General features: G+C 33.9%; 1 protein-coding gene across 1 annotated transcript; it reads right to left on the bottom strand.

Moving 5' to 3' along the window:
* Nucleotides 1-190: 190 nt before the first annotated feature.
* LOC134232494 (monocarboxylate transporter 14-like) lies at nucleotides 191-17,237 on the bottom strand. The gene is made up of 7 exons (XM_062714466.1): nucleotides 17,094-17,237; nucleotides 3,023-3,426; nucleotides 2,787-2,930; nucleotides 1,724-2,644; nucleotides 1,447-1,626; nucleotides 913-1,038; nucleotides 191-570 (listed from the first exon to the last, which is right to left on the bottom strand). Exons 2-7 carry the CDS (start codon nucleotides 3,285-3,287, stop codon nucleotides 374-376), a joined length of 1,833 nt encoding a protein of 610 aa, XP_062570450.1. The 5' UTR covers nucleotides 3,288-3,426; nucleotides 17,094-17,237; the 3' UTR covers nucleotides 191-373.
* Between the last annotated feature and the right edge of the window lie 8,331 nt (nucleotides 17,238-25,568).

The following is a 25,568-nucleotide window of genomic DNA, read 5'->3' as shown; positions in this document are numbered from 1 at the left end:
AGTGGCTGAAAATCTCGATTTTTCAAACTTTTCCGGCTGTTGCCATAGCAACCGAGACACTTAGCAACGAAATTTTATTTGATATTTGTTTCTGGTGTCAAGTACTAAGCATGGGTGAAGTTTCATCAAAATCGGTGACCATGCGTGGCAACGAAGTTTAAGTGGTTACAGAGAATGGCAATTAACTCCTTCAAAATATGTACAACTTAAGAATAAGAAATACAGCGCATCATCCACATTTTCATTAATGATTTTTCCATCTCTTACTCGAAATCGCAGTACCCTTTAATAGGCAATTAATAAATGAATTTCACACCTATCATTCCGGAAATGTATGTCGATTTAAGGCTCTATGGCAGTTTCTTCACATCCGTTACACACTTTCGTCACGATTATCTAACATCACCTCTTTCTCCTCTGTGATGACGATCTCACCAGAGACGTCCTCTTTTCCTCTTCTCTTGACACATGGAAGATGAAGTACTAGATGACAAGCGGCCCCTGCAGCAAACATGAGTCCCCCGAGCCAGAAGGAATAGTTGTAAGACCCCATGGCGTTATATACAGCTCCTGATATCGGAATTGTTAAATAATGGCATAAATATTCAAATAGATCTGCTTTAAACTCTAACTTAAACTTTATTTTTTTAAGTACTAGTATGAAGATGTTTTCCTCTGAATTTTAAATTGTTTGTCTTTGTTCTATTTTTTTCTTCTATTTCAAGGAAAGACGTAAAATTTGCACAAAGGTGTAAGTAAGTGCTTTCCAAATTGTGCCTCCAAAACATGGGGGTAAAGAGAAGTGCGACTCATCATGGTCAATTTAACATTGAAATATTGTTGTGACGTACGTTACATTGTAATTATTATAAATAAAGAAGCAGGAAATCATTATATATAATTGATACATACCAGCTACAGGTGGGCCATATACCCCGGCCACTCCTCTCGCCAGGGTCAGGAGTCCAAAGGCATTGGTCAGCTTTCTAAGTCCAAGCAAGTCACAAATAATGATCGATGTTAATGAAATATAGGCAGCTAAAAGAAAAAAATCTTCTAACGTAAATCTAAAGTTTTAGCACATTAAAATTTGAAGTTTCATTCATAAAGAATCACAGACCTGCTTTTATACTCAGATATTTGCATCCATAAATCAGATCGCCGAACAACACTGAGTTAATCCTCTTACCTTAACTTTCACCTTTGCTACCCCACACATCCATTGTATAAATTAAAATATAATATATGCCACATTCAATCTCGCTTTCTGGTACCCACACCTAGTCTATATAATGCTGTAAATCCTACCTCAATTCCCCACACCTAGTCCATATATTGCTGCAAACCCTACCTTACTTCCCCGCACCTAGCAAATATAGTGCTGCAAATCCTACCTAACTTCTCCGCACCTAGCCAATATAATTCTGCAAATCCAACCTTACTTACCCACACATAAACCATATACTGCTGCGAATGCACACAGAAGCTCGTATGTGTGACAGAGTGGTTCCACGAAGAGTAGGACGGCACTCAGCACAAGAGCCACGTTATTGATGACTAGAGCGTCCAATTTAAAAATGTCCACCAGGAGTCCTGATAGGATTCTGCCTACAGTGTTGGTAATACCTAAATAAAAACAGATAAATTCATGGTTTTAAGAAATAGAATCTTTTGATTTAATCTTAAATTAAAGCAATCTCTAGAGAAAGTAATCTTCCATTACCTATTATAGACAGCAAAAATGCTGCATCAGTTTGAGGAATACCTAGGATTAGAGCATGGTCAACGACGTATGTAAAAGGAACATAAAACCCAGTCATTGCAAGAATGTTTCCAACACATATCATAACAAAGGAAAAGTCTTTAAGAAGTGAAAGGTCCATCATGTCTTTTAAAGTGTCCACAACGGATAATGGAAGGCACGTGCAATTGTCCCAACAGGATGTGGAGGAAATATCGGGTATAATTGTTGTACTGGTGATGTAGTCTCTGACGTCTGATCCAGACGTTTTGAATTGGGGTATATTATAAATGCTACCGCTGTAGAAGATGTCCTGACGGTACATGGGACGGGAATAGTCGCTTTTCTCCACGTGGTGAGTGGAGTGTAAGCGAGGAGCAGAACGGTAGGTGCCGTCCTGCGTCTTGGCGTACCCGTTTTCAATTTTAGGATGAATTTCACGGACTTTTAAATCACTTAGAATACCACTTGAATTTTCATTAAATGAAGTTTTTGTTTTAGTTTCCTCCTTTTCTTTTCTATTTTTGACTTCTTTTAGGTTAGTAAACGTATCTGCAGCAGGCACGCTTGAATCAGAATGTGCGTTGCGTTTCCGTTGTCCAAGAGCTTTTTTCCTTGCATTCTCAATCTGTATTTTTCTAAGTGATTGTTTCATTTTCTTCGTTGGTTCAAGGGGTCTCATCAGCATACCAAACACACATGCATTCAGTACGATTCCAGCTTGGATCATCACTAAGTTTCTCCAGTCGTATACCTGAAGCATCATAGCGTTAGCGGGAGCGAAAATGAACGTACCAACCCCAGATCCACAAACTGCTATACCTGTGGCAATGGCGCGTTTCTTTTCAAAGTAATACCCCACGATTACGATGGCAGGTAGGTATATCATCCCAAATCCCAAACCTCGAGAAAAAATAAATTAGGATCTTATTTTTCTAGACATTTTATCTTTTACAAAAAAAACTTTCAATTTACATTAGCCTTGGTCTTAACAAAGCAAATAATCGTTAAGTTTGAAGTGTTTTGCAAGGTGCTGAAAGCTTACCCCCTAAAAACCCATAGGTGAGGAGAAGTACTGTTATACTGTCGGCAAAAGAGGCAGCCAAGAAGGCAACTGCTGCAAAGACACTTCCTGCAATTGTTACGGCCCGGCAACCAAATTTGTTAGTTAGCCCACTCACGATCGGACCTGTAGCACACATAAAAGGAATCAATCTTTTTTTTTTTATTTCATAAAGAGAAATATGTTGCAAGGATACTTTAGATAAAACTAACCCTTACCTGCACATAAATACATTCCAACCAGTAGGGATCCCACCAAAGATACCTTCCCTCTGGTTTCTTTGAAAACATTAACCCACATGGGAAGAAGAACTCCAAAGGAGTAACCTAGTCCGTCCACAATGATATTGCACATAAACGAACAGAACACTACCACCCATCCCCAACCCCCATCCGGAGGGGTGGGGATGTAGTCCCCGGGGTCTACCTCACTGGAATCGGTAGATTCGGATGATGCATGTCTTTTCTTCTCCTTATTCGCCATAACAAAAAGGCTAGAAAGAACCGTCACAAAACTCTTAACCTCGGCTTATAGCTGCTATGTTCCTTTCATGATGGATCTTTGTAAATTATTTTTTACTATAGATATGGTTGCTCTCCTTTGATCCTGATCTGAACTGAATCTGTTAAAATAAATGCTGCATAAATTAACAGTATGCTAAGTTCCGAGGGCTATTTAAATGTCGATGGCCTTACTGAAAAAATAATCCCCTTTGAAATCGGCTGGACCATATAGAAGTCCAAGCCTAGCCGATTATTTATTTATCTAAGTTTGTCATATGTAATGTTAGTGCAATATTTAAGAGTATGAGATTTAAAGACGAATGATGTAAGTGTAATCTTTTTGATGTTACCCAATGATAAATAATTCAACATTGACAAGTAATAGTTTGTTGTAAAGATTTATATTTCTTTCAAGGACAATATATATACGCCTTCATGTTATAAATGGTTGATTTTTTCCCTTGTGAAAAAAAACTTTCGTTTTTTATTTTTTTATTTTACAATTAAGTTTCTTAAGCAGGAGGCTCTAATTTATTATAAATATATGACTATTTTCAGTTTTTTTTTATGTCACTTGGCAGCCAAAAATGCTTCTTCAGCAACTTAGGAATACTTAAAATATTTCACAAACCAAATCTTCCTTTAAATATTTTATTTTAAAGTTCAGATATGTACCAAAACATAATTAATTTTACGCTGAAACTGAGACTAGAAATTGCCTGCACACCTATGTTTGTTCATGCTATCATGTAGAAGATTGTGAGAGTCCAGAAGAGGCCGAAGGACCTATATCTATTTGTTTATTCTTTATTTTGGGTAAACAAGTGGAAAGGTAGAAAGCATTGACCATCTAAATCAATAGTGTCACATCGAATGCCACGATTTAGAAGGAGATCACAATGGTAATTGTCAATATTTCTCATCATAGATGTGACACTTTGAGAGATAATACTAACGTTGACTGAAGTTCTCAGCCTTGAAAACACACTCATAATGATTTATTTATAGCTCAATTCATCTCAGATATTTACATTATTTTTGTTTCAGATTATCTTTTATGGTTTTATGGTTCCAAGTACTTTTCTTGCTCTACTTTATATACGAGTCACAGGTATATAATGGTTAAAAAGGTGATAAAATATTATAAATTTCATTTCATAATGCATATATTTTTTTTTGGAAAATAAATCTCTAAGAATAATAAAAGGTAAAACCGGGCATTGATCTTTAACAAAATTGATTTAAATACTAGATTTGAATTAATCAAAGGCATGCATATTTTGCATTTCAAGTTGCCTATCCACCGTCAGCCAATTTGGAGGAGTCAACCATCTTATTTCATCAGGTCAACTAACATCATTTTATATCTCACTTAAACCAAGGAAATACTTATTAGCTTTGCAAAAATTATGGATCAGCAAAGGAAATTCAGGCAAAAAAGTTTTTTTAAGGAATTTATTTTTTTCCATTTCTAAAAAGTAATTATTAAAAGACTGTTATTTTATCGAAAAGAAGGCATGTTTTGTTTTTTATTCTTTTAGGTATGTCGTGTGATTTAATACATGTACTATGCATTAAACAGTTGACCTTGAAGTGACCTTAAAAGACAAAGCTGATGATAAATTAAATTCATTAATTCATACCATGAACTGAAATTTATGTGAACTTGAGTCACTGGTTATATAAAACATAAGTTGCTTGATACGAAATATTGTAAATAACATTGCACAGTCACAAATTATCCAATCGGATAGAAATTAAAATACTCGTACATATCTTCATGAGATCTATCATAGTAGAATAAGATTATTTAATAATATTAAGTTGATATTGCGCCATATTAGACAGAAATAATCCGGAAACTAAATTTCCAGCATTGCAAGGAAACTGAAAATTTTGAACGGTGAATACAAACTACAGGTGATTTTAGAAATAAGGTTCTTTGACGTTCTCCCTCGCGGAGTGATATGCAGCATCTTGATGTAGACAGGTATGGGGTGTCACACCTAGATATAGACAAACTCAAGTATCTGGGAGATTAAGTACGCAATCTGTTGACCTGACCTGTTAAATTGTCCCTGAACCTTTCAACATAAATACCACGAAAGCAGTATAAACCGAGATAACAGAAGAAATTGGGACATTAAATAACATATTTAGCTTTATAGTACGGCTATTTTTTTTATGGATGCGCAATTACCTATTGTTAAATGAAGTAATGGGAACATTGTAAATGTTTTCTCCATATCATATTATAATCAAAACGATGTCAGTTACACCAAAATCGACACTATTTTTGACATTATTTTTGGTAGTGTATTGTATATGTCACAAAAAAATAACTATAGACTTTGTATCTTGTGAAGTATTATTAGACAACATAAAAAGTCAGTTTGCTGAATGTCAGATGGTACGGAGGACCTTATGAGCTGACCTGATTGCCCATTAGAAGAGCTGCAGTATAGTGTCATTTTTTTAGTACATGTGTAACTTTAAATAAGATGTTCTACATGTATAATTAGGATCCGCCGAATCCTCGGATTAAAAATGATTATTAAGGAATCGTGTGTTTTCAATCCCCGAACTTTCGGATAAAAACCATACCAAGACACATCTATTTTACTTTTAATCTTTTTCGCCTCTTAACTTCCTTTGCCTGAAAAATATTCACTTCAGTAATCTATTTGGGGGAAATATATCTAAAATTTGAAGAGTCCTAATTGTAAACTTGCCCCAAAAAATTGTTTTCCCCAAACTAAGAGTTCGGTTGCATGGGATATCCCTGAATATGTTATCTGTTACTGAAATCATCATACTTAACCCCTATCAAACAGAGATACACTGTCGGACAATGAGCTCATAATGACTGTCTTAGGTCAGGAGAGGTCAGTAAGGGTCAACAGGGGCCAATATTACAAACAAATGAATCATTCATAATTTCATATCTTTCGACGACACTTAAAAGAAGCCATGTCCTTTAATTGGAGAAGTATTATTACGTACTAGTAAAGATATGAAATTATTACCTGAATACAAAAGCATTTTTAGTTATTTAAGTATTTTTTTTTTCAACCCCCAAAATATATTGATTTTCCATACATTCTTAAGTTTCAGTTTGAGACTGGCACATATAAGAAAGGTACCCCGAAACAACATTCGATTGTCATTGATTTGTTTGTTTGTTTATTAATTAATTTATATATTTGTTAACTTTGTTGACGCTATCGTAAAGATCTAGAATATGTCAGATACTGTATTTTTATAAAACAATGCATATTTTCAATTTAGCAATTTTCGTTATAAGGGTTTTAAACGTCTTATTAAAGTATTCATCTAACAGCGTTTGTCCAACTATCATACATGTACATGTATATCATCTCTCGGGTGAATCCACCTTAAACACAAAATTATGAAAGCCCAACAGCAATATATAGGTTAAATATTTGTAAGTAGATAATTTCTATGATTTTTAAATTATTTAATGTTAAGACATTTAAAGAGCTACAGCCACGAAGTGCAAAAATATGCCCTGTCACCAAAATGAATAAAATTTTATTCTGTGATAGGTTAGACTTTGTGGGTTATAACATAATTTATTTTTTAGTGATATCTTTTCCAGTTTTCTTTTTATAGTCGTTTGAAAATGGTATTGTTTCAAGTAAAATGTACATGTATAACGTCATGACTTTTGACGTTATATATACACATGTATATTGTAACGATATGACGTTAACGTTATTTAAATGAAGGTAATTATATCTACATTATTGGAAGGGGGATCCGCTAAAATAAACCCTACTTAAGAATTTGGCAAATTTTATCATAGGACCGTTAAGAAGTTTTGAATCATGACATAAATACAATGGCATGTAGCCAGCTAGTTTTTGCTTTGATTAAAAAAGTGTCAAATACTGTTATATTGTCCTGTTAAATCAAAAACAACTTTTTAAAATGATACATTAAGAGAAAATAGGGGAAAATTATTCACGGTGTAAATATTACCTGTATCCACAGTATTGATTAACCCGTAAAGTCACGAAAAAGTGAATATTAAGTGTTCAATTTTTTTTAAATTTTTTTTTTTTTGGGGGGGGGGGGGGGGAAATTAATAAAAGGCAACAGAAGGCTGTTTTAATAGCCGTTGCAACTTGTGTGATTATTCAAAACACAAGGGTCGTGCGTAATTATCATTACCATGTGTATATAGAGATACATGTTTTTGTTGCCTATCATGCGTAAATGTATGGACATTTTGTTTAAAAGTAGCCCTCGGACTTGCTGTACATATGGAAGGATATAATTTTGCCGACATACCTTACGTTTTTTATCGTCAAGTGTTATCCCTTCGGTAGAAGCTCTAGGGTAGTGTACATTGCTATGCATACTGGAAATTCATTCGAGATTCATAGTCAAAGACATTTCACGGCACTTGTTTGGATAAACTGTAAATTAATTACCAAATCTATAACCACTTTATTTAAACCTCTTTAAACGCCAACAGATGAACAGGCGCGGATCCAGAATTTTTTTCCAGTCAAAAAAATATACAAGCCAGAAATCTCTTCTCATGCAAAAAAAAAGCAAACAAACAAAACAAATCAACAGCAAACCCCCCAAATAAACAAAATAAACCCACATAAACTCCTTTCCCATGTTTCGGATTGTTTCCCCCATCTTCTCAAGACACGGTCTGGAGTCGGCATACAGCTCTTTCCTCCAGAATGGGAGAGTATGGGCATTGTGGTCGTGGATGCGATGATGATTGTGTTTCCCATACAAATAAAACCATGACTTTTTATACAAACTTAGCACAGATTTCAGGGTTTCAGTATCATCTAGGAGGGATCCAAGGTTACTTTTACTTAGTTTAGTATAGGTATTTGAAACTCCGTAAATCCCAGTCTCTTCATTTAGATCCGCGCATGGATGAATACCGGGTACACAGACAAAGGAGATAACTTTTATAATTTACCAATTCAACGAATTCCTATCAAATCGCTATCATCTCGGGGATAGAGAGAAAAAAATGTTAAAATAACACATCCTAAATACCAAGCTAGCATATTTTAAAATTATAATCTATGAAGGCAACGAAATTACATGCACGAGATAATTCTGATAAGCTGGGACACCCCATGTATTAAATAACTGCTGTCATTTTATATAATGTTTGATACCCCTTTTGATCAAAAACTGGAATATGTAAGTCCGTTCAAGTGTAGATCAAGGCCAGTTATATGATATGTTTAAGATCTATATTATATTTTTTAACAATAAAAAAGATTAAAGATCACCCCCGCTGTTGTGATATGGAACGCTTTCGACCATTACAAAATCAATGTTGCTGATCAGCCGGGGATATTTTTACAATTATAGAATAAAGAAAGTAAATTACCCTACCCTGTTGATTTATGTTTGTATTTCTGAATTAAAACGCCCCCCTCCCCCCAAACACTATTGAATAGATTTATTTCACTTCGTCAGTTTTTTCACTCGTAAAAAATGATTTTTTTTTCGATTGTGTATGTAGGTATAATTTCTTTAGATTTGCCCTTGCATCTACCTCCAACTAACTGACTACCTGTAGCATAGATTACTTATGAAATATTTGGAACACCTACAGGTAAATACCGGGTATTTAAAGCACACTGCGAAGGGGGCGTTGCGAAAATATTTTATAAATACTGAATTCAAAGACACACCAATACACTGACATATTTCTGTATTTTATATTTGTACCAAATGGAATTATAATTGTTTGAAATATATATTGATGAAAATATCAATATACAGTATTCATATGTACATACATCGATGTCCTCAGTGCGAAGCTACGCACAGCATCATAAATAGGATTTTTGCTTTTGAAGCAGTATGAAAATTTACTTTTCTACACCTGCATAAAATTATTTCAGAAGATTTTGTTTAAAAGTAAAATAGATCGACGGCTGATGTACGTATGTAAATTGCGGCTATAATATGTAAAAGTGCTGACTCTACCTCTCGTAATATTATAAGGAACTTGAAATTGACATATAATCATCCAAGTTCAAGGTTTTGTTTCGTGGAATTGCAGACAATTAATATCTAAATACTTCAATTCCGTTATTTCTTTTTTATTAAGGTCTTCCGTTTCCAACGGAAGACCTTCTACTGATTCTGAAGATTAAGATTATTCTTATTATTCTTTTTTTTTTTTTCTTCCTAGACGCCAACTTTGAGGCCTCATATCTCGCTCATTTTTCAATGGATTTTGTTCAAATTTTCAGACATTATAGACGGTAATAAACTCTATCAGAATGCTGTCGATAATTTCAAAAAGTCACTTCCGGTTTTGAGTTATTTCCCTTTAAACGAAAAATTATAGGCTTTCATTTCCAGACAAAGGCTCAGAGACCACTAGAGCTGGAGCAGAAATTTTACTGGTTTTAGATAACAGAAGGATTGAAGTTGTGCACATCGGTTTTTGTTTTTCGATTTCACTATTCAAAATGGCGCTATACAGGGGTCAAAAATTAGAACGCTTAAAAGAGCGAAAATTTACACATGTTTTCCTTTTTATCTTGAAAACTAAAAATATTTTGTTAAGACATGTTGAACAAAAGTTGTGCATAATTGCAAGGGCTTTCATTTAATACTATAGAAAAGGGACTGGCCCCTAAAATTAGGGATCTCTGGAGCTTGAAAGTTTTTGCTTTATAACTCAAAAACGGTAAATATTTCGATCTAGATCTTACGAGCAAAATTGTTCTTTAACACCTTTTTGATCTGATGTGAATGTTTATTTGTTCGAATATACCGGGGTTATTGCATAACATGCAGTCGAAAGCAGGTCAGGTAAACATGTAGCGTTTTTATTCGGCAAGTAAATCTGACCTCATCATGTGTATAACTTGCTGTAAATAATATACCCTACGGTATTTTATGTTGATTTTCTTCAAAATAAGGTTTTAAACGTGTTTTATGATTAACTATTAAATCATGTATTACAACTACTTTTTCTATTTTTCTTTATAAAATTTGATTAGTTTTATAGTGAACACGTCTTTAAAAGCGGAAGATATAAAATCTACCTTTCTACGTTTATCGTTGTAACAAACTATATAATTAATCTTAAACTTTATACATTGAATAATTCACGATCATTAGTTGTGTACATTTTACGATCCCATTGTTCAGCGAGATGTTTTACAGTTATGTAATCAAAGCCGCGAATACCACGCTGTCGATCTAGGTCACGAGTGTACCAGGCACCTGTGGACATAAACACAGGACATAAACAAAGCAAGTGTTTATTAGACCATTGTGTAGAAAGGCCTAACAATTAATAGAAAACTGTGTTTTTAATTACATCGCGATTCAATAAGATTATTTTACCCATCTTTCATATTTAATCGTAATTCCAAACACTGGTGCATAAAATCATTTTGAACTGTGTTCGCTTTCTTTGGCCTGTTCTCGCAAAATAAAAAAAAATAACTCTATTCTGTGTTCTGTGTTGTGCTTCAGCAAATAATTATAATTAGTGATGGATATTGATAGGTAATATTGTATATGTACGTTTTATTTTAAAATTTACCATGATCACTCTTTTGTTTCTCCATTTACCGGGGTATCATTTTTTTAAAGATTAAATAAACATTGAACATAAAAAGTAATTTATAATATACTATTATTCACGTATTTGTAATACCGGTATAGCAAACAGGTTATATCCAGCTTTGTCGCTTTGTGTCTAAAGTTGTGTTGCCCGGTCCTCGTTTACAAGCACGTGGTTGCAGAGAACAGTGGGCATATATGAAAATCCATTGTGTACTCCGATAGTTACAAATGGAAAATTGGGTTTGAAATATGTCGTTTCTTTCATATCATTTCATTTCACTCTATTTCAGCTTGTTTAAATCAATCGTAATCGCTTGTACATTTATTCATTGTAAGTTTATTGTATTTTGATAGCCGATTAAACACTAGCTTGGTTTGCAATCCCCCCCCCTGTTTTTATCGAGGTGGATATTGTTTTATGAATATTAAACTTACATGTACGCATGCATGGTAGTTGTAAGTGGAGGTGACGTTTCTAATTCACGGGAAAACATCCAACGTTAAATTAAGCACTTTTGAGTATGCAGTTATTTGCTACTAAACTTTAAAATGTTATTGTACAAAAATAATATATTTTTTCGTTGAATAAACAGAATATCTCAACATTGCACGATTTGACATGCTTGTACATGTTCAGTCGATGTAAGTATAAATATACATGAATGCACTTTTGCCTAAAATAACGGCCAAAATATATACATCCAGAGTTTTCGAATACGATTTTTTAAAAATTGAAAATTCGTTAATGCTATTTATCATTAACCAGTATCTCGACGATAAAATATCAATTTTAATTCTTTACCAAACGTCCTCCCGGTCAGTCATTGTTAATGTTGGTGACATGAAATGTAGATACTAGGGTCTCAGTAAATAATTTCACCTTAATTATCCTCATCGTCATTCGGTGTTTTCATCATTAGAAATAAATTGTTTGAGGGCGTCTTGTTTTCTCTTCTCACATTGGTAAGGCGTAGGAACAAGTTTTTAAACAAAGAAAACGGTATTTTACAAAAAAGGAAAACGAGAAGAAAAAACGTGTCTATTTAGATTAAAAACACAACGCATCAATTTGTATTTGATTAATCCACATACGGGTTTTTTCGTTCTCCCATGCATTTCGACTATACGGAAAAAAAGGATCAGCAAATCCTTTGGTAATATTAAAAGAAAGGTGTTGTACCTTCAAAAGACACTATATCCCACAGGCCTTTAGATCGCTTAGATTGTGTGTATTTTTTTTTCCAACACCTCAATTTTTTTTCTAAGCGATCTAAAGGCCAGTGCTATATCCGAACAGCTATTACACAGACTACCAAATATATCACGGCGTCCCTGAAAGAATTATTTTTAAATATTTCAATAAATTCTAATTTAGTTCAAAGAAAGCCACGCTGTTGTATACAAACATTCTAAAAATAATCTTTCATGTTTCATGGACCGACACGTGGTTAAATTTCCTCTCATCACTATAAGTACCCCCCCCCCCCTTTAACATGTTTAAAATGAATATACAATGTCTTCCTTCTGAGCCGAGAATGTTAGTTGGTTGATTTGTTTTTGTACATGCGTATATACATGTAGATTAAGGCTGGTGTTGAATTCCGAAAGAAAGTCACAACCATTTTTTTATGTAAACCAATAATCATTCTATGCCCCGCCATGAATATGGCTTGTGATATAATGTTTGTCATGTCGGACGTCTTCCATCCTGCCTAATCTCCTTTCGTCACACTTTGCCTTTAGCTAAGTTCAAAGCTCAGTTTCAAACAAACTAACCAAGATATTTTTAAAAATAATCAAACTTCATACACAGTATAGCTGCAGAAAAAAAAAACAGACAGGAGAGTTGTACTGAGCCACCCACTGAAAAAACGGTCCTACTAAACAGAGTACGCTAGTACATATGTACGATAGAAGACTTTAGAGTAAGCTAGTAATAACTGTATATTTATTGCGAAAAAGTTTTTGAAATATTTCTACAAACTGAAAGCCTTTTATTGCCTGACGTCACGCTAAGGATCAATATTTCCTGGGTTCGAAGAGGTCACAGTTAGCCAGCAAAATTTTGTGCATGCTGATTATCATCGGATTTGTTACATGCATTTCAGCAACAACAGTTATCTATTCTGTTAGCAGAAAAATAAACATATTGCTAATACAATACATTGAAGCATTTATTTTCTCTAGCCTTTTGCTAGCATATACCTGGGTATTAATTTCATGCGAGTTCTTATACGGATATATGTCCGTTTGACTTTTTTTCTGCGTTTCTATACTACTGGATTAGTCCATTTGTCTTCTAGGTAAGGGGTGACACTATTATTTCGCGCCAAAATGTCACGTGTAGGTTTTTGCACCCTTTTTCTGGACTATTCTATTGAATGAAAATGAAAACTGCATGAATTATGTAAAGTCTGTTCTTTTTTGTCAGAATCCTGGTCGAGCTTTGGAAAAAAAAAACCCAAACAATTCGGTTACATTGTGAAGTGAGTTAGAAGTTACATCATTTAAAGTAATAAAACATTTGATGTTGACCCCTCATCTCTGGGAAAAACTTCCTGAATCCACACCATGGCATTCATATATCGCCGTCAAGTTTGTTGGGTCATTTAAAGCTTTAATTATTTTTCACACGTTTCCAACAATCTTTGATACTTTGGCATATCCAAGAAACTATCAATCATATTCTACCCGTCAGTCATAATTGTTAGATCCCCAATTTCTTGTAGTTATCATATTTTCAGCTGCCACCTTTATATGTAGCCATGCTTTCAAGCATTAATCAAATGTTTTTTCCTTATTTACGTCATCCTCTAAAACCATTAAGACTTGCAGACAGAGGTGTTCATCTTTACGTCCCGGGTTCGAATCTACAGCGGGACATGATCATGATTTCATTTTTTATGTGAGATACAAACAGTATATATGGTTTATGTTTTGTGCAACATCTCCATAATATACTCCAGTGAAATAATTTAATCCCCCCCCCAATGTAAACGTTTATAGTTTATCATGCTCATAGATTCTATAGATATATTGATGACATTAGTCAGCCAAGCTTTTTAAAAAGCTGTTACTTGTGTTATTATTTGTTTATTTATTCGCGCAAAGGACATTGGGTAGTAAAGGAGCTCTTGGAATGTTGCACAACAAAATTTGCTTGACGTGTGTACAATTCCGAACTTCTTTTCTTGCACGTTATTCTGTTGAGCTCGCTGCGCTCGCTATTATACGGTTCTTGAAAATGAAAGAAACGTCGTAGTCTTTATAAAAAGTAGCCGATTTTCTTGATTGTACAAACATTTTCTAAGAAATTGGGGGGGGGGGGGGTTAAGTTATACAAAGAAAAAAAAAATATGTTTCATTTTAGATTGCCGACGTGCAATGATCTGATACATGTGTACCGTATTTATGAGAGGTTCGTATCTCTTCCCTCGTCTGAAAAGTGTCGCATCCATTGATATTTTCTTTTTTGCTACGATTTAATGGTTTAAAAATGATGTCTTTATTTAATTTGGTTATTTTCGATATATAAATATCTGTCCCACCTGTCTGTGGGATGCGATAGTAAAGTGTCTGCCGTCCGTTCGTCTGTCTAGCTGTCTGTCTGTCTGTAAACAATTTTTCAAAATACTACTCTTCCTACCGTTTTGGTCTGATTTCAATATAACTTGGCACACAAGTACACATCTCTAAGATACATAGTATAGTGCATCGGTTTTTGAATGCTTTAAAATGCGACTTCTTCAACAGTTTTTGTCTGAATTCAATATTGCTTGGCACATAAGTAGCCTTCACTAAGATACAAAATATCGTGCATCCGTTTTTGATTTCGATGAACGGTGTTGCCATGGTTACTAAAAATAGAAATTTCTGTATATAATTCCTTAAAAATGCTATTCCTCCTACAGTTTTAGTTTGATTTCAATATAACTGGACACACAAGTAGACTTCAATGTGATACATAATTAAGTGCATCGTTTTTGATTTCGATGAACGGTGTTGTCATGATTACAAAAAATAGAAATTTATGTGAAATTCCTTTAAAACGCTACTCCTTCTACAGTTTTGGTCTGATGGCAATGGCTAGTTTTCTCTTCCTTTGTTATAAGTACAAACAAGTAGAGCTATATAGTCTCGACATTGTGTTGAACCCAATGAATCATTTTGCCTCGATTATAGTCAGAAAAAAAAAACTCATGGCTGAACATATCCAGTCATTTGGACGAGTCAAGATTAGTGACAGTGAAACTGTAAATTCGCTACCATTTTTCTACTAGTGAAACATTGCTGATATAATGCAGGGTGGGACGTGACCTTGACTCGAGTTCAAAGTCCTAAAGGATAAGATGTTTTTGGTTGGATGCATGGACAGAAAGAATATCTAAATAAAATGTTTGAAATTTTCCAGACGGATAATATTTTTATAACGAGAGCTAGTCATTGCTTAGATCAAGGTCATTTGGAGAGTTCAAGGTCACTTGGAAAGTTCAAGGTCACATATATTCCTTTACAGTCTTTTTCCTAGCTAAACATTGCAAGTTGCTTCTCTTAAAAGGTTTAAATTTTCACTTGTAGAACTTTAGAATGTGGCTTTTGACCTAGACTCAAGGTTACGTCTTCTCCAACGCTCCAACGGAAGACCTATTCGTTGCTTTGCAACGAGCTCGGCTCTAGTTATTAATATTTTAGCAGCAAGCTAGCACAATATTATTTTGCTTGTATAACGAAGGGCAGACGTGATTATGATATTCCATGTTTTCACAGTGATATGGATCCAGAAAAGGGAGGGGGGGTTCCATTTTTTCAATTTGTTAATTACAACGAAGATAGTGTACAGCTTTAAAACGAAAACAGACGATTGAAAGGGGGTGGAATTGGAGATAATAGAAAAAGACCTCTGTTAATACATGTAATTTAATGATATCGAGTAAAGTTTAAGTGATTCATCTTGAAAAAAAATCAATTACCATCTAAAATAATTGCAGTCTTTATGACGTCACAATTGACGTATTTGTATTACTTTTAACGTCATGTTCAAAGACTGACGAAGAGAAATGTAACTTATATGTTTTTTGAGTTTTGAATTCAGATAATATAAATCGAAGATCATGCCTCTCCACAAATTTCGTTTCAAACAAACTACTATTTTTTTAATATATTGTGCGTAATTTTTATACAACTATTGTTATATAAACCAAATATTACCGATGTTTAACAAAACTGGTGAATCTTTGCGACATCAAAATTTAAATGTAAAGGCATATTTCATATTGGCCACACGTATGAACAACGATTATATCAAGCGTGTAGATTCGTATCAGCAATATCTATACACATGGTAAGTATGAAAGTTGTTCTTGACTGTGGCCACACTAAATTTTGGGAAAATCTGTCGAAAAATTGGCATTTTTTAACGTTTTTATGAAACCGTCGCATCTTCAAACCATCGCACGTGCCTAACAGCGCATTATTTAATAAAATCAGTTACGTAAGGAAAAGAAGTATGTTGTCCTCTAATAATTAACGTATAATACCAGCCATGAATAGAAACTCGATTTTTGTGAAAAACACAGGGCCAAATATGATGGTTCGTGGCTTTACCTCTTTATTTCTGAGTGCGGAGACTTACTTAAACATAGCTTCATAAATTGTATTGTTAATCTATAAAGATAAACAAAATTCAACATATCCATTGCTTTTAAAGATGTAACGAGGTCTTATTTGTAAAACGTATAATTGACACCTTATTAGGATTCAGTATCACAAGTGCAGTAAATATAAGTATAAATAGGTCAGATATACGTACATTTTGTCTAGGTCAGATAAATAGCTCAAAACTTAAAGGATGCGATATAGTAAATGAAACACTTCGTTTTTAAAAACAAAGTGAACGAAATAATATCCCCAAACTTGGACCAACATCAAACATTAAATTTACAAAAAATCTTCAAATATCACAAACAACGGAAAAAATTCAGAATGCATAAGTTTCTTGTTTTCACATTTTTTTAAATATTAACCTGTTAATAATATAATACTTTATGTTAAGCATGAAACAATCCTTTAGAGTAATCTAAAACTTATACGGTTAGACAACTTGAAGATAAGGTAAAGAAAACATAGATTAACATGCAACAACACACTTTTCTTTACTTTTAATGATAAAGTAAATAGCCCTTACCTTATGGAGTATCTTGGAGTCTGTATCCCCCTCAGTGAGTTTGACTGATACTCAATTTAATCTTGTACAATGCAGCGCTATCAACTGATATTCGTAGTAAACGTGACTGAGAAGTTTCTTGCCTCGTTAGTCATACCCTTATTATAAAGTCTCGATAATGGCCAACCTCTCGTTCAAGGTCTGCTCCATTTGTTTCTGGTTTAGGGTGGTTGTCCCTCCTTGATTAGGGGCGTTTACTACTCTAAATAGGATACAGCAATAGGCAAAACTTTTGCCAAAAATGGCTTTTTCTTCCATATAGGAATTAGGATTAAGATGATATTTAACAAAATAACAAACTATACGAACAACGACCAAAATTTAGGGAACCCATAATAATACATGTAATAATTATTATTTATATAATTTTATAAATATTATGACATCTGTGGAAGATAATGCCAGGCGATGGGTCAAATATGACAAAGAAAACCTTGACACTTTGTCAGAATGAATTAAAAGTATCAGATGGATGTTGAAATTTCTAGCGATTGAGTAGAAATATAAGATAAATCCATTTAACCTTCTGTATTCCGCAAGACAGAAGTGAAACGAGAATTAGATAAATTACACGATCAGTATGTACTGGTCCCAGCTGGCAAAGTAAGTAACAATTGTCTTTGGTTGTAAGGGTCATTATTTTACTTGTATTCTAGAGGAACTGAAAACAGTATGACATTTAACTCTGGACACGACATAGTCCAGACTTTTTACTACTATTTCTAATCATGATATCAAAAATATTTTTATATCACTTGGTGGGATTTCTTAGCAGTATTCCAGGTTCTCGTGTTGAATTCACAAACATCTCCACTTCTAAAGATAGGAAGTCCTAAAACTCAGAATCCCATGGGAGAATGGTGGGATTTTCAGTCCCACCAATTATCCTACCTTTCTCCCATGGGAGGAAAAATGTCAGATGGGATATTTTCTCCTATGGGATTTCTTCTCCCACATATTTGTTCAAATGGGATAAATCCCACGGAAATTGACAATGAATTATTCTCTCCAATACATTGTTAAAGTTGGAATATATTCTATATATTATACATGTAATTAGAGATTTGGGATATATTCATGTTTCACAATGTATGGGAGAAATTGTTAGATTGTCAATATCCGTGGGAAAAAATCCTAATGGGAGAAAATATCCCATTTGACATTTTTTCTCCTATGGCAGAATAGGGGATAGTTGGTGGGATTGAAAATCTCCCATCGTATTCTGAATTTTAAGAGTGTATACCTTTAGAATTAAGTGGAGATGTATGTGAATTCAACATAAGACCCTGGGATACTGTTAAGAAATCCCACCAAGTGATAAAAAATATTTTAGACATAACAATAACAAATAGCAGTAAAAAGTCTGGACTTTGTCGTGTCTAGAGTTAAATATCGTACTGTTTGAATTAAATCTGCAGATGATGTCAAATTTATACCCAAAGCTTCCTTTCAAAGTAAGAAATTCTTCAAAATCATATGTCAGTTTTAAAAAGTGTTTATAATCACATCACTCGTAATGAATTTGAATTACAATACCTTTATGGGATTCAGATACTTCACAAAAAATCGTTTTAAAGATACAAGAAGGGAATAGGGAATTCCAGGAAATGTTCTACTAAGCCTCTTTCCTTACTCCTCATTAAAATACTATAAGCAATGATAGAGACATTTTACGAGGACTGTACAAAAACATTATTCGAGAAATGGCTAAAAGCAGAAGTGAATACTTCTAAACTCAGAGGAAAAATTTAGAAAGATTGAAATCACATGATTTATCAACATCAATGACATCAAATCATGAGACTTTTCAACACTTGAGACAACTATTTCCTCACGAAAAATTAAATTCCAGGCTTTTTGATATCATAGATACCTGATTTTTCAATAAAAATGGGACTCAAAAGTTAACTTACCTTGTCATTTGCAAAACTGTTTTGTTAAAAACATCATTATGATTGTACGCACAGATACTCTGAAGCTGACATGAAAAAGTTACTCGAGTATCTGACCGACAATACCTTTGGAGTTCTTAAGATCGGATATTCAGCAATCCGTGGGAATATCCTAGGGTATCAAATGGACCAAACATATTTTTCATTTAAAACAGAATTAATTAAGTTTTTAATGCATGGGACGAAAACACTTGATGTGGCCTCCAACTTGACAATTACATTAATAAATCAACAACGTTTTATCAAAGAATGATACATGTATTTACTTCAATTCATAATTCGACTCGATAAACGCCAGGGAAACGAGAAAAAAGATACCAAAGGGTCTTACACATCTGTTTCATATTTCGATATTAAATTACTAGAATAGGATGTTAATGGAAATATGACTTGAATTTCTATTATTAAGTCCCTTACTTATGTAGGCAATATACCATTACATTTGTATTACTTGCATATGGGGTTTATAGTCTTAATACACAAGAGCACGTTCTTCATATGATTTTGAATATGAAAAGGCAAGCTATTGACAAAGAAGTTGATGAATCCAGAGTATTAGCAGGCTTTTTTTTAAAGTAATCATTTAGCAAGTTAGAATTATGGTTTATACAATGACATTGTCAGTGAGTACAGTCTATCATTAAGTGGAAAACTGACTGGATTTTTATTCTTATTGTTAGACCATTATTTAGAAACTGAATTTTTTACGGATTTTTACGGCCGTTTGCCTCACAAGGAGCACACTTTGGATGTGACCGGTCGGTAGGGAATGATAACTCCTATATGACACTTGATCCCACTCTGATGTTTTAGAGGCCCGTGATTGTTTTGCTCTCGATTTGTGTTCTTTCTTTTTACTTTTGAGCCTAAATTCTGATCGTTATCTCCATATCACATAGATTATATGACCTAAAGCATGTTGTTTTTCTTTGAAAAAGAAAGCAAATCTTTCAAAAATTTAAGTCTCGTCAATTATATCCTTTCTCAAATAAAACGTAATTTACACAGAGAATACATGAGGTTCATAATATCCAAGATTCAAATATTCTGTATATCGATTTACAATTTTGATAAACGTTGTGCTATGTAACATCAGAAAAATAATATTTTTTCAAAATGTAAACTCTTTCAGAAATACTCTGTGAATTTTTTTCCTTATTTAATACTGACTAGGGAAAATAATTCGATATCATATTTTTGTTTCCGATGAATGTTGCTTTCCATTTTACAAATAAATGAAGAAAAGTTACTGGGATCTTTGAATCATTCTTTTATCTTCTAAAATAACATACTTCGATCTTTGAAACATTTTAAAAAATAAATATTATTACATGTACCAGAAAACCAAAGAACACACAAGACGATTTTGAAGTAACCTAACAACAAAATGTCTTTATACCATGACCTTTTAGGAATTGATAATTTTTTTTTACTAAGCCAGATAAATCTCGTCTTAACTAGGTAACTAGATTGAAATGATTTATACATGTGTATGTATATAGTGGGTATCCTGTAGATCAGTGACCTGAAATTGGGTATCTTATCTTGTACGGATACATTTGAATGGGGTAGCTTATTTTGTTAGGATTCTTTTGAATGGGGTATCTTTGCTTGAGTGAGGTTTTCTTAGGATGGTACCAACATCGGGCACATGGACTTCTGTCAGTTTTTTTTTTTTGATTTAAAGTAAATCAATTGTAAATGATATCAAACTGCTACATGTAAGAGTGTCGACGGATTAAGAATCGAAATATAAAGGGTCTTGATTTTTCGGTTGAGACTATTTCAGTTAACTTGCAATTGGGTAAATCTACGCGTAAAAGACCATAACAATAATTCTTCATCCATATAATTGAATTTGAAAAAAAAAATGTATGACAAAGAATTGGTTCTAAGATTCCAGTCTTTTCGTTTGAGAAATCCATATACATGTTTATTATATTATCATGTATTAAATATATATTTATTCATATTAAAGACATAGGCAACGGGTTTTGAGCTTGAATTTCTTATAATTTACCGGTGATAGAACTACTAATTTAAAGATCTCTGTGCGATTTTATGATGCGTGGTAATACTGCACACCTTTGTAGGAAATACCATTAACAGCATCTAAATAACTGTTCTTAAAGAAATACATGTCCTAGACTTGCTATACTTTAAAGGTGGCAAGTAAAGCAATTGAAAATAAATCTTGATACATTTATAGATAAAACAACCAAAAAACCTTAAAAATTTGTCATTTTCTTATTGACGTTTTTCACACTGATTGTTGGGCTTTTGTATGTGTGAAAAGAAGAGAATATTTGCTATTGCCTTCAACTCGACATTTAGACTACGTATTGTCAATTAATTGTAATTTCCATTCTTATGTTGATACGATATATCCTGGTGAGCTTGAGATAAAAGATACCACAGAGTCTGACACATGTTTCATATTTTGATATTTTACTTGAAAAAGACGTTAGCGGTAATCTAACAACCAAGCTCTGTGATAAACGTGATGACTTTAACTATTCTATTGTCAACTTCCCTTAATTATGCAACATTCAGCAACAATATACCTTCATCACCTGCATATGGAGTTTATAAATCTCAGTTGATTCGATGAACAATTTCTAAAACGAGGGCAATTATTGACAAACAAGTTGATGAAACAAGAATACCAGCAGTCTCGTTTAAAGTCATCATTTTTGTAAGTTCTATGGTCGATACAATGAAATTGTCAGCAAGTACAATTTATCATTGAATCAAATGCTGACTGACGTTTTTCTTACTAATTGTTTATCCATTATTTATACACTGAATTGACGACGGATTTTTCCGTAATTTCCAGATCATGACAAGGAGCATACGGCGGGTATGACCGGTAGGAAGGGGATGCTCACTCCTCCATGGCACCTCATCCCACCTCTGAGGATGGAGGTCCATGTTTGCTCTGCTCCCGTTTTGTATTGTTTTATGGTTCTATGTTTCCAGCACACTGAATTGTCGATGGCGTTTTTCCCTCTATTTCCCGATCATGACTGACAAGGATCACACGGCGGATGAGACCGGCCAGTGGGGTATGCTCACTCCTCCATGGCACCTGATACCACCTGTGATTTTTTTTTTTTTTTTTTGGAGATCCGTGTTTTTTCTGATCTAAATTTATGTTGTTTAATGGACTTTTGAGCTTGAATACTGTCCATTTATTTCATTATACAAATATTAAACTTAATCATCATTTTTAAAATGAACTAGATGCTGTCATGAGACAGTAATACCCGCACTAAGGTGTTTGCCTCTAAAACACGCTCCTACATATTGGCCGGCTTTCCAAGGAAAAAGTCAAAATATTTCTATAATTTACATAGGCGTCGGAACCGGGGGAGGGGGGGGGCTAGGGCCGGTGCTTTTTTTCCAAACATATACTTAGTATAGATATTGAACATTGCTTCATAGGTTTAGCCCCCCCCCCCCCACTTTCCACAGACACATGGCAGTATACATGTAGGTAAAAAATGGGAAAAAGGTAGTGTATAGAAAACAAAATTATGGTACTGAAGTTCGAATTCAACCCCCCCCCCACCCCCCGAAATAGGATTTTCGTGTTTGGGAAATTGATGTTTTCGTTTTCTTTTTTTTTTTTTTTTTTTTGCTTGTCAGGTTTTTTTTAGAAGGTATAAAAATTTTTTTTTACACCTAGCCCCCCCACTTTGAATTTGCTTCCGACACCAATGATTTACATGTATTCATCAAACTGAGTATGAAATTCTCATACCGGCCCTGTGACCTATAACTCAGAACCTCTTATATTTATTTTACATGCTTAATTCATTATATACCAGTTTGAATTCTATTAATGATGTAAATTAGATTTTGATAAATGTTTTGCTCATAATAGGACCTTTTTAAATTTATTAATCCCCCCGTCGACACCACAATCACACAGCACATACTGTTTGGAATAGGCTAGATGGAAAAGTTTTGTTAAAACATCGTTTGTTATGAATTAATTTAAAATTTGTTCTTGTACTATACATGTTAACATGTAAATTTCTACATCACATCACGTTGCGTCACCCATTATCATATTTTTAGATTAAACACCATTTGGCACACCTCGGCCGATTCCCACTTCATCTGATAAGGTGACGGAATCGACGAAGGTTTGTCGAATGGAATTAGCACAAATGGCTGCAGTCTGGTGTGCATTGGATTAATTCATTTTGTGTTATAACTGGATTTATATTTCATGAAGTTGACGAGACAAACATGTATGGCAGTCGGTAAGTACAAGGTTAAGTATAGTGGGGAGTAAAATAAACCCAAACGATTAGGTTAAAGTTCAAAAAGGGTCAAAGATCATCGCATGGCACACTAGACGAATTTCATATTGTGAAGTTATCTGCCATTGTCGATGTGACATTCAGTTACTGCCAATACTGGTGCGGATCCAGAATTTTTTTTCGGGAGTAGGGAGAGGGGTTCACATCTCAGTCAAAAAATTTCCAGCCCAGAATTTCCTGACAAGCAGGAGAAAAAAAAACTGAAATTAAATAAACAAAATAAAAACAATGATAGTGTGGTCAATGTTTTCTCAGTTAGGGGGAGGATGTCCAAAGTCATTTTTTATTTGCTTCTGTATATAGTCTTGTTTAAATAACAAAGCAAATTCCAGTGGGGGGGGGGGGATGGGGGGATTCCAATCTCCCTACCCACTCCCTGTCCCTGAAATAACAATCTATTTTGTGATTCCAATTAAATAGTATATTTTTTTCCATTTGACTAATTATACATATTTTGTTTCTTGTGTTTATATTATCATGGTGATTATGTCTGTCTATTTGTCTGCAGAAATTATAACCTTGCCCATAAGTTTTAAGTGGGATGGGCTACACAAATGGCTTCTACATTTTATAGGTTTATTTCTTGTGACAATTAAGACCTTTTATTTGGGTACCATTAATTTTTACCTGTCAGTGAAATCCCTTGATCTAGGATACACATTTTTACAAGAAAAATACCAAACTTTAAACTTGGCCTAAATTTTGATCAATAGGTGCTAGGGCTTTCATGCTTAACATGTGTATTCATTGTGAACTGTCAACAATTATAAATATGTTTGACCTTGACCCTAGAGTTTGAACCACTTAAAAAAATTAACCTTGGCAATTAACTTTTGAACAGGAATTACTAGGGATATCTTTATTTCACATGTGCATTCCTTGTGACAAGACTTTCTTCTGATACTAACAATTTGAATCCTTTGACCTTGAACTTTGAGTTTGACATATATTTGAGAAACTTCAACCTTCGCCATAGGCTTCCATACAGGGACATCAGTGTTTCACAAACACATCTTGTCTTCATTATTATTTGGTGGTGTCTCCATATGAGGGAAAAATTCCCAAGAGAGATGTATTCACAACAAACAAACAAATTACTAAAGAAAATATAAAACATGAATATGTTGGGCATGTATATCTCTGCATGAAAAAAACAGCTTTTCAAATACTGCAACCATATTCTAACCCTTTCAAAACACTCATTTGAGCTTTTCTGGTTTCCTTAACATGTAACGTCTGTCGTGACGTGTCGTCCATCTGTTTGTCTGAAAACTTTTTACATTTTTAACTTCTCTAGAACCACTGGGCCAATTTTACCCAATTCATATAGAAATATGTATATTTGTATGTCATACTGTCCATCTGTCTCAATAAATTTAACCTTGGTCATCACGGTCATATCTACTGAATATTAAACTTATGTATTAGTATTTACCTGTGAGAATGGCATGGTTTTTTTATGCGCCCGGATCGATAGATCTCGGGCGTATATTGTTTTTGTCCTGTCTGTTTGTCTGTTTATCTGTTTGTCTGTCTGTCTGTTGTCAACTTTAACCTTGGCCATAACTTTTGAACAATAAGAGATAGAGACTTCATATTTGGTATGCATACTCCAGTAATAAAGTCCTTTCAAATGACATCAAGGTCAATGACCTTGTGACCTTGACTGTGACCTATATGCTAAAAATAGCTTTTTCCACTGTTTGTCATAACTTTTTAACCATAGGAGATAGGGACTTCATATTTGGTATGCATACTCCACTAATAGAATCCTTTCAAACAACATCAAGGTCAATGATCTTGCAACCTTGACTGTGACCTATATGCTAAAAATAGCTTTTTACACTTTTTGCCATAACTTTCTAACCATAGGAGATAGGAACTTCATATTTGGTATGCATACGATATCGATAAAGTCCTTTCGAACGACGGCAAGGTCAATGATCTTGTGATCCTGACTGTGACCTATATGCTTAAAATAGCTCTTTACACTTTTTGCCATAACTTTTGAACCATAGGAGATAGAGACTTCATATTTGGTATGCATACTCCATTGATTAAGTTCTTTCGAATGACACCATGGTCAATGACCTTGTGACCTTGACTGTGATCAATATGCTAAAAATAGATTTTTTGAACTTTGTTGCCGCCGG

This window comes from Saccostrea cucullata, unplaced genomic scaffold (genome assembly GCF_032062105.1).
Source record: "Saccostrea cucullata isolate Sc308-1 unplaced genomic scaffold, CSIRO_AGI_Scuc_v1 ctg207, whole genome shotgun sequence".
Classification (NCBI taxonomy): Eukaryota; Metazoa; Mollusca; class Bivalvia; order Ostreida; family Ostreidae; genus Saccostrea; species Saccostrea cuccullata.
The sequence above is the reverse complement of the archived record's forward strand: the minus strand, read 5'-3'. Positions and strand labels throughout refer to the sequence as shown.

Coding starts and splice junctions, on each gene's coding strand:
- LOC134232494 (XM_062714466.1), bottom strand. CDS start 3,287: ATGGCGAATAAGGAGAAGAAAAGACATGCATCATCCGAATCTACCGAT. Junction 1,627..1,723: donor ATTTTTGCTGTCTATAATAG/GTAATGGAAGAT, acceptor GTTTTTATTTAG/GTATTACCAACACTGTAGGC. Junction 1,039..1,446: donor AGTATATGGTTTATGTGTGG/GTAAGTAAGGTT, acceptor TTTTTCTTTTAG/CTGCCTATATTTCATTAACA.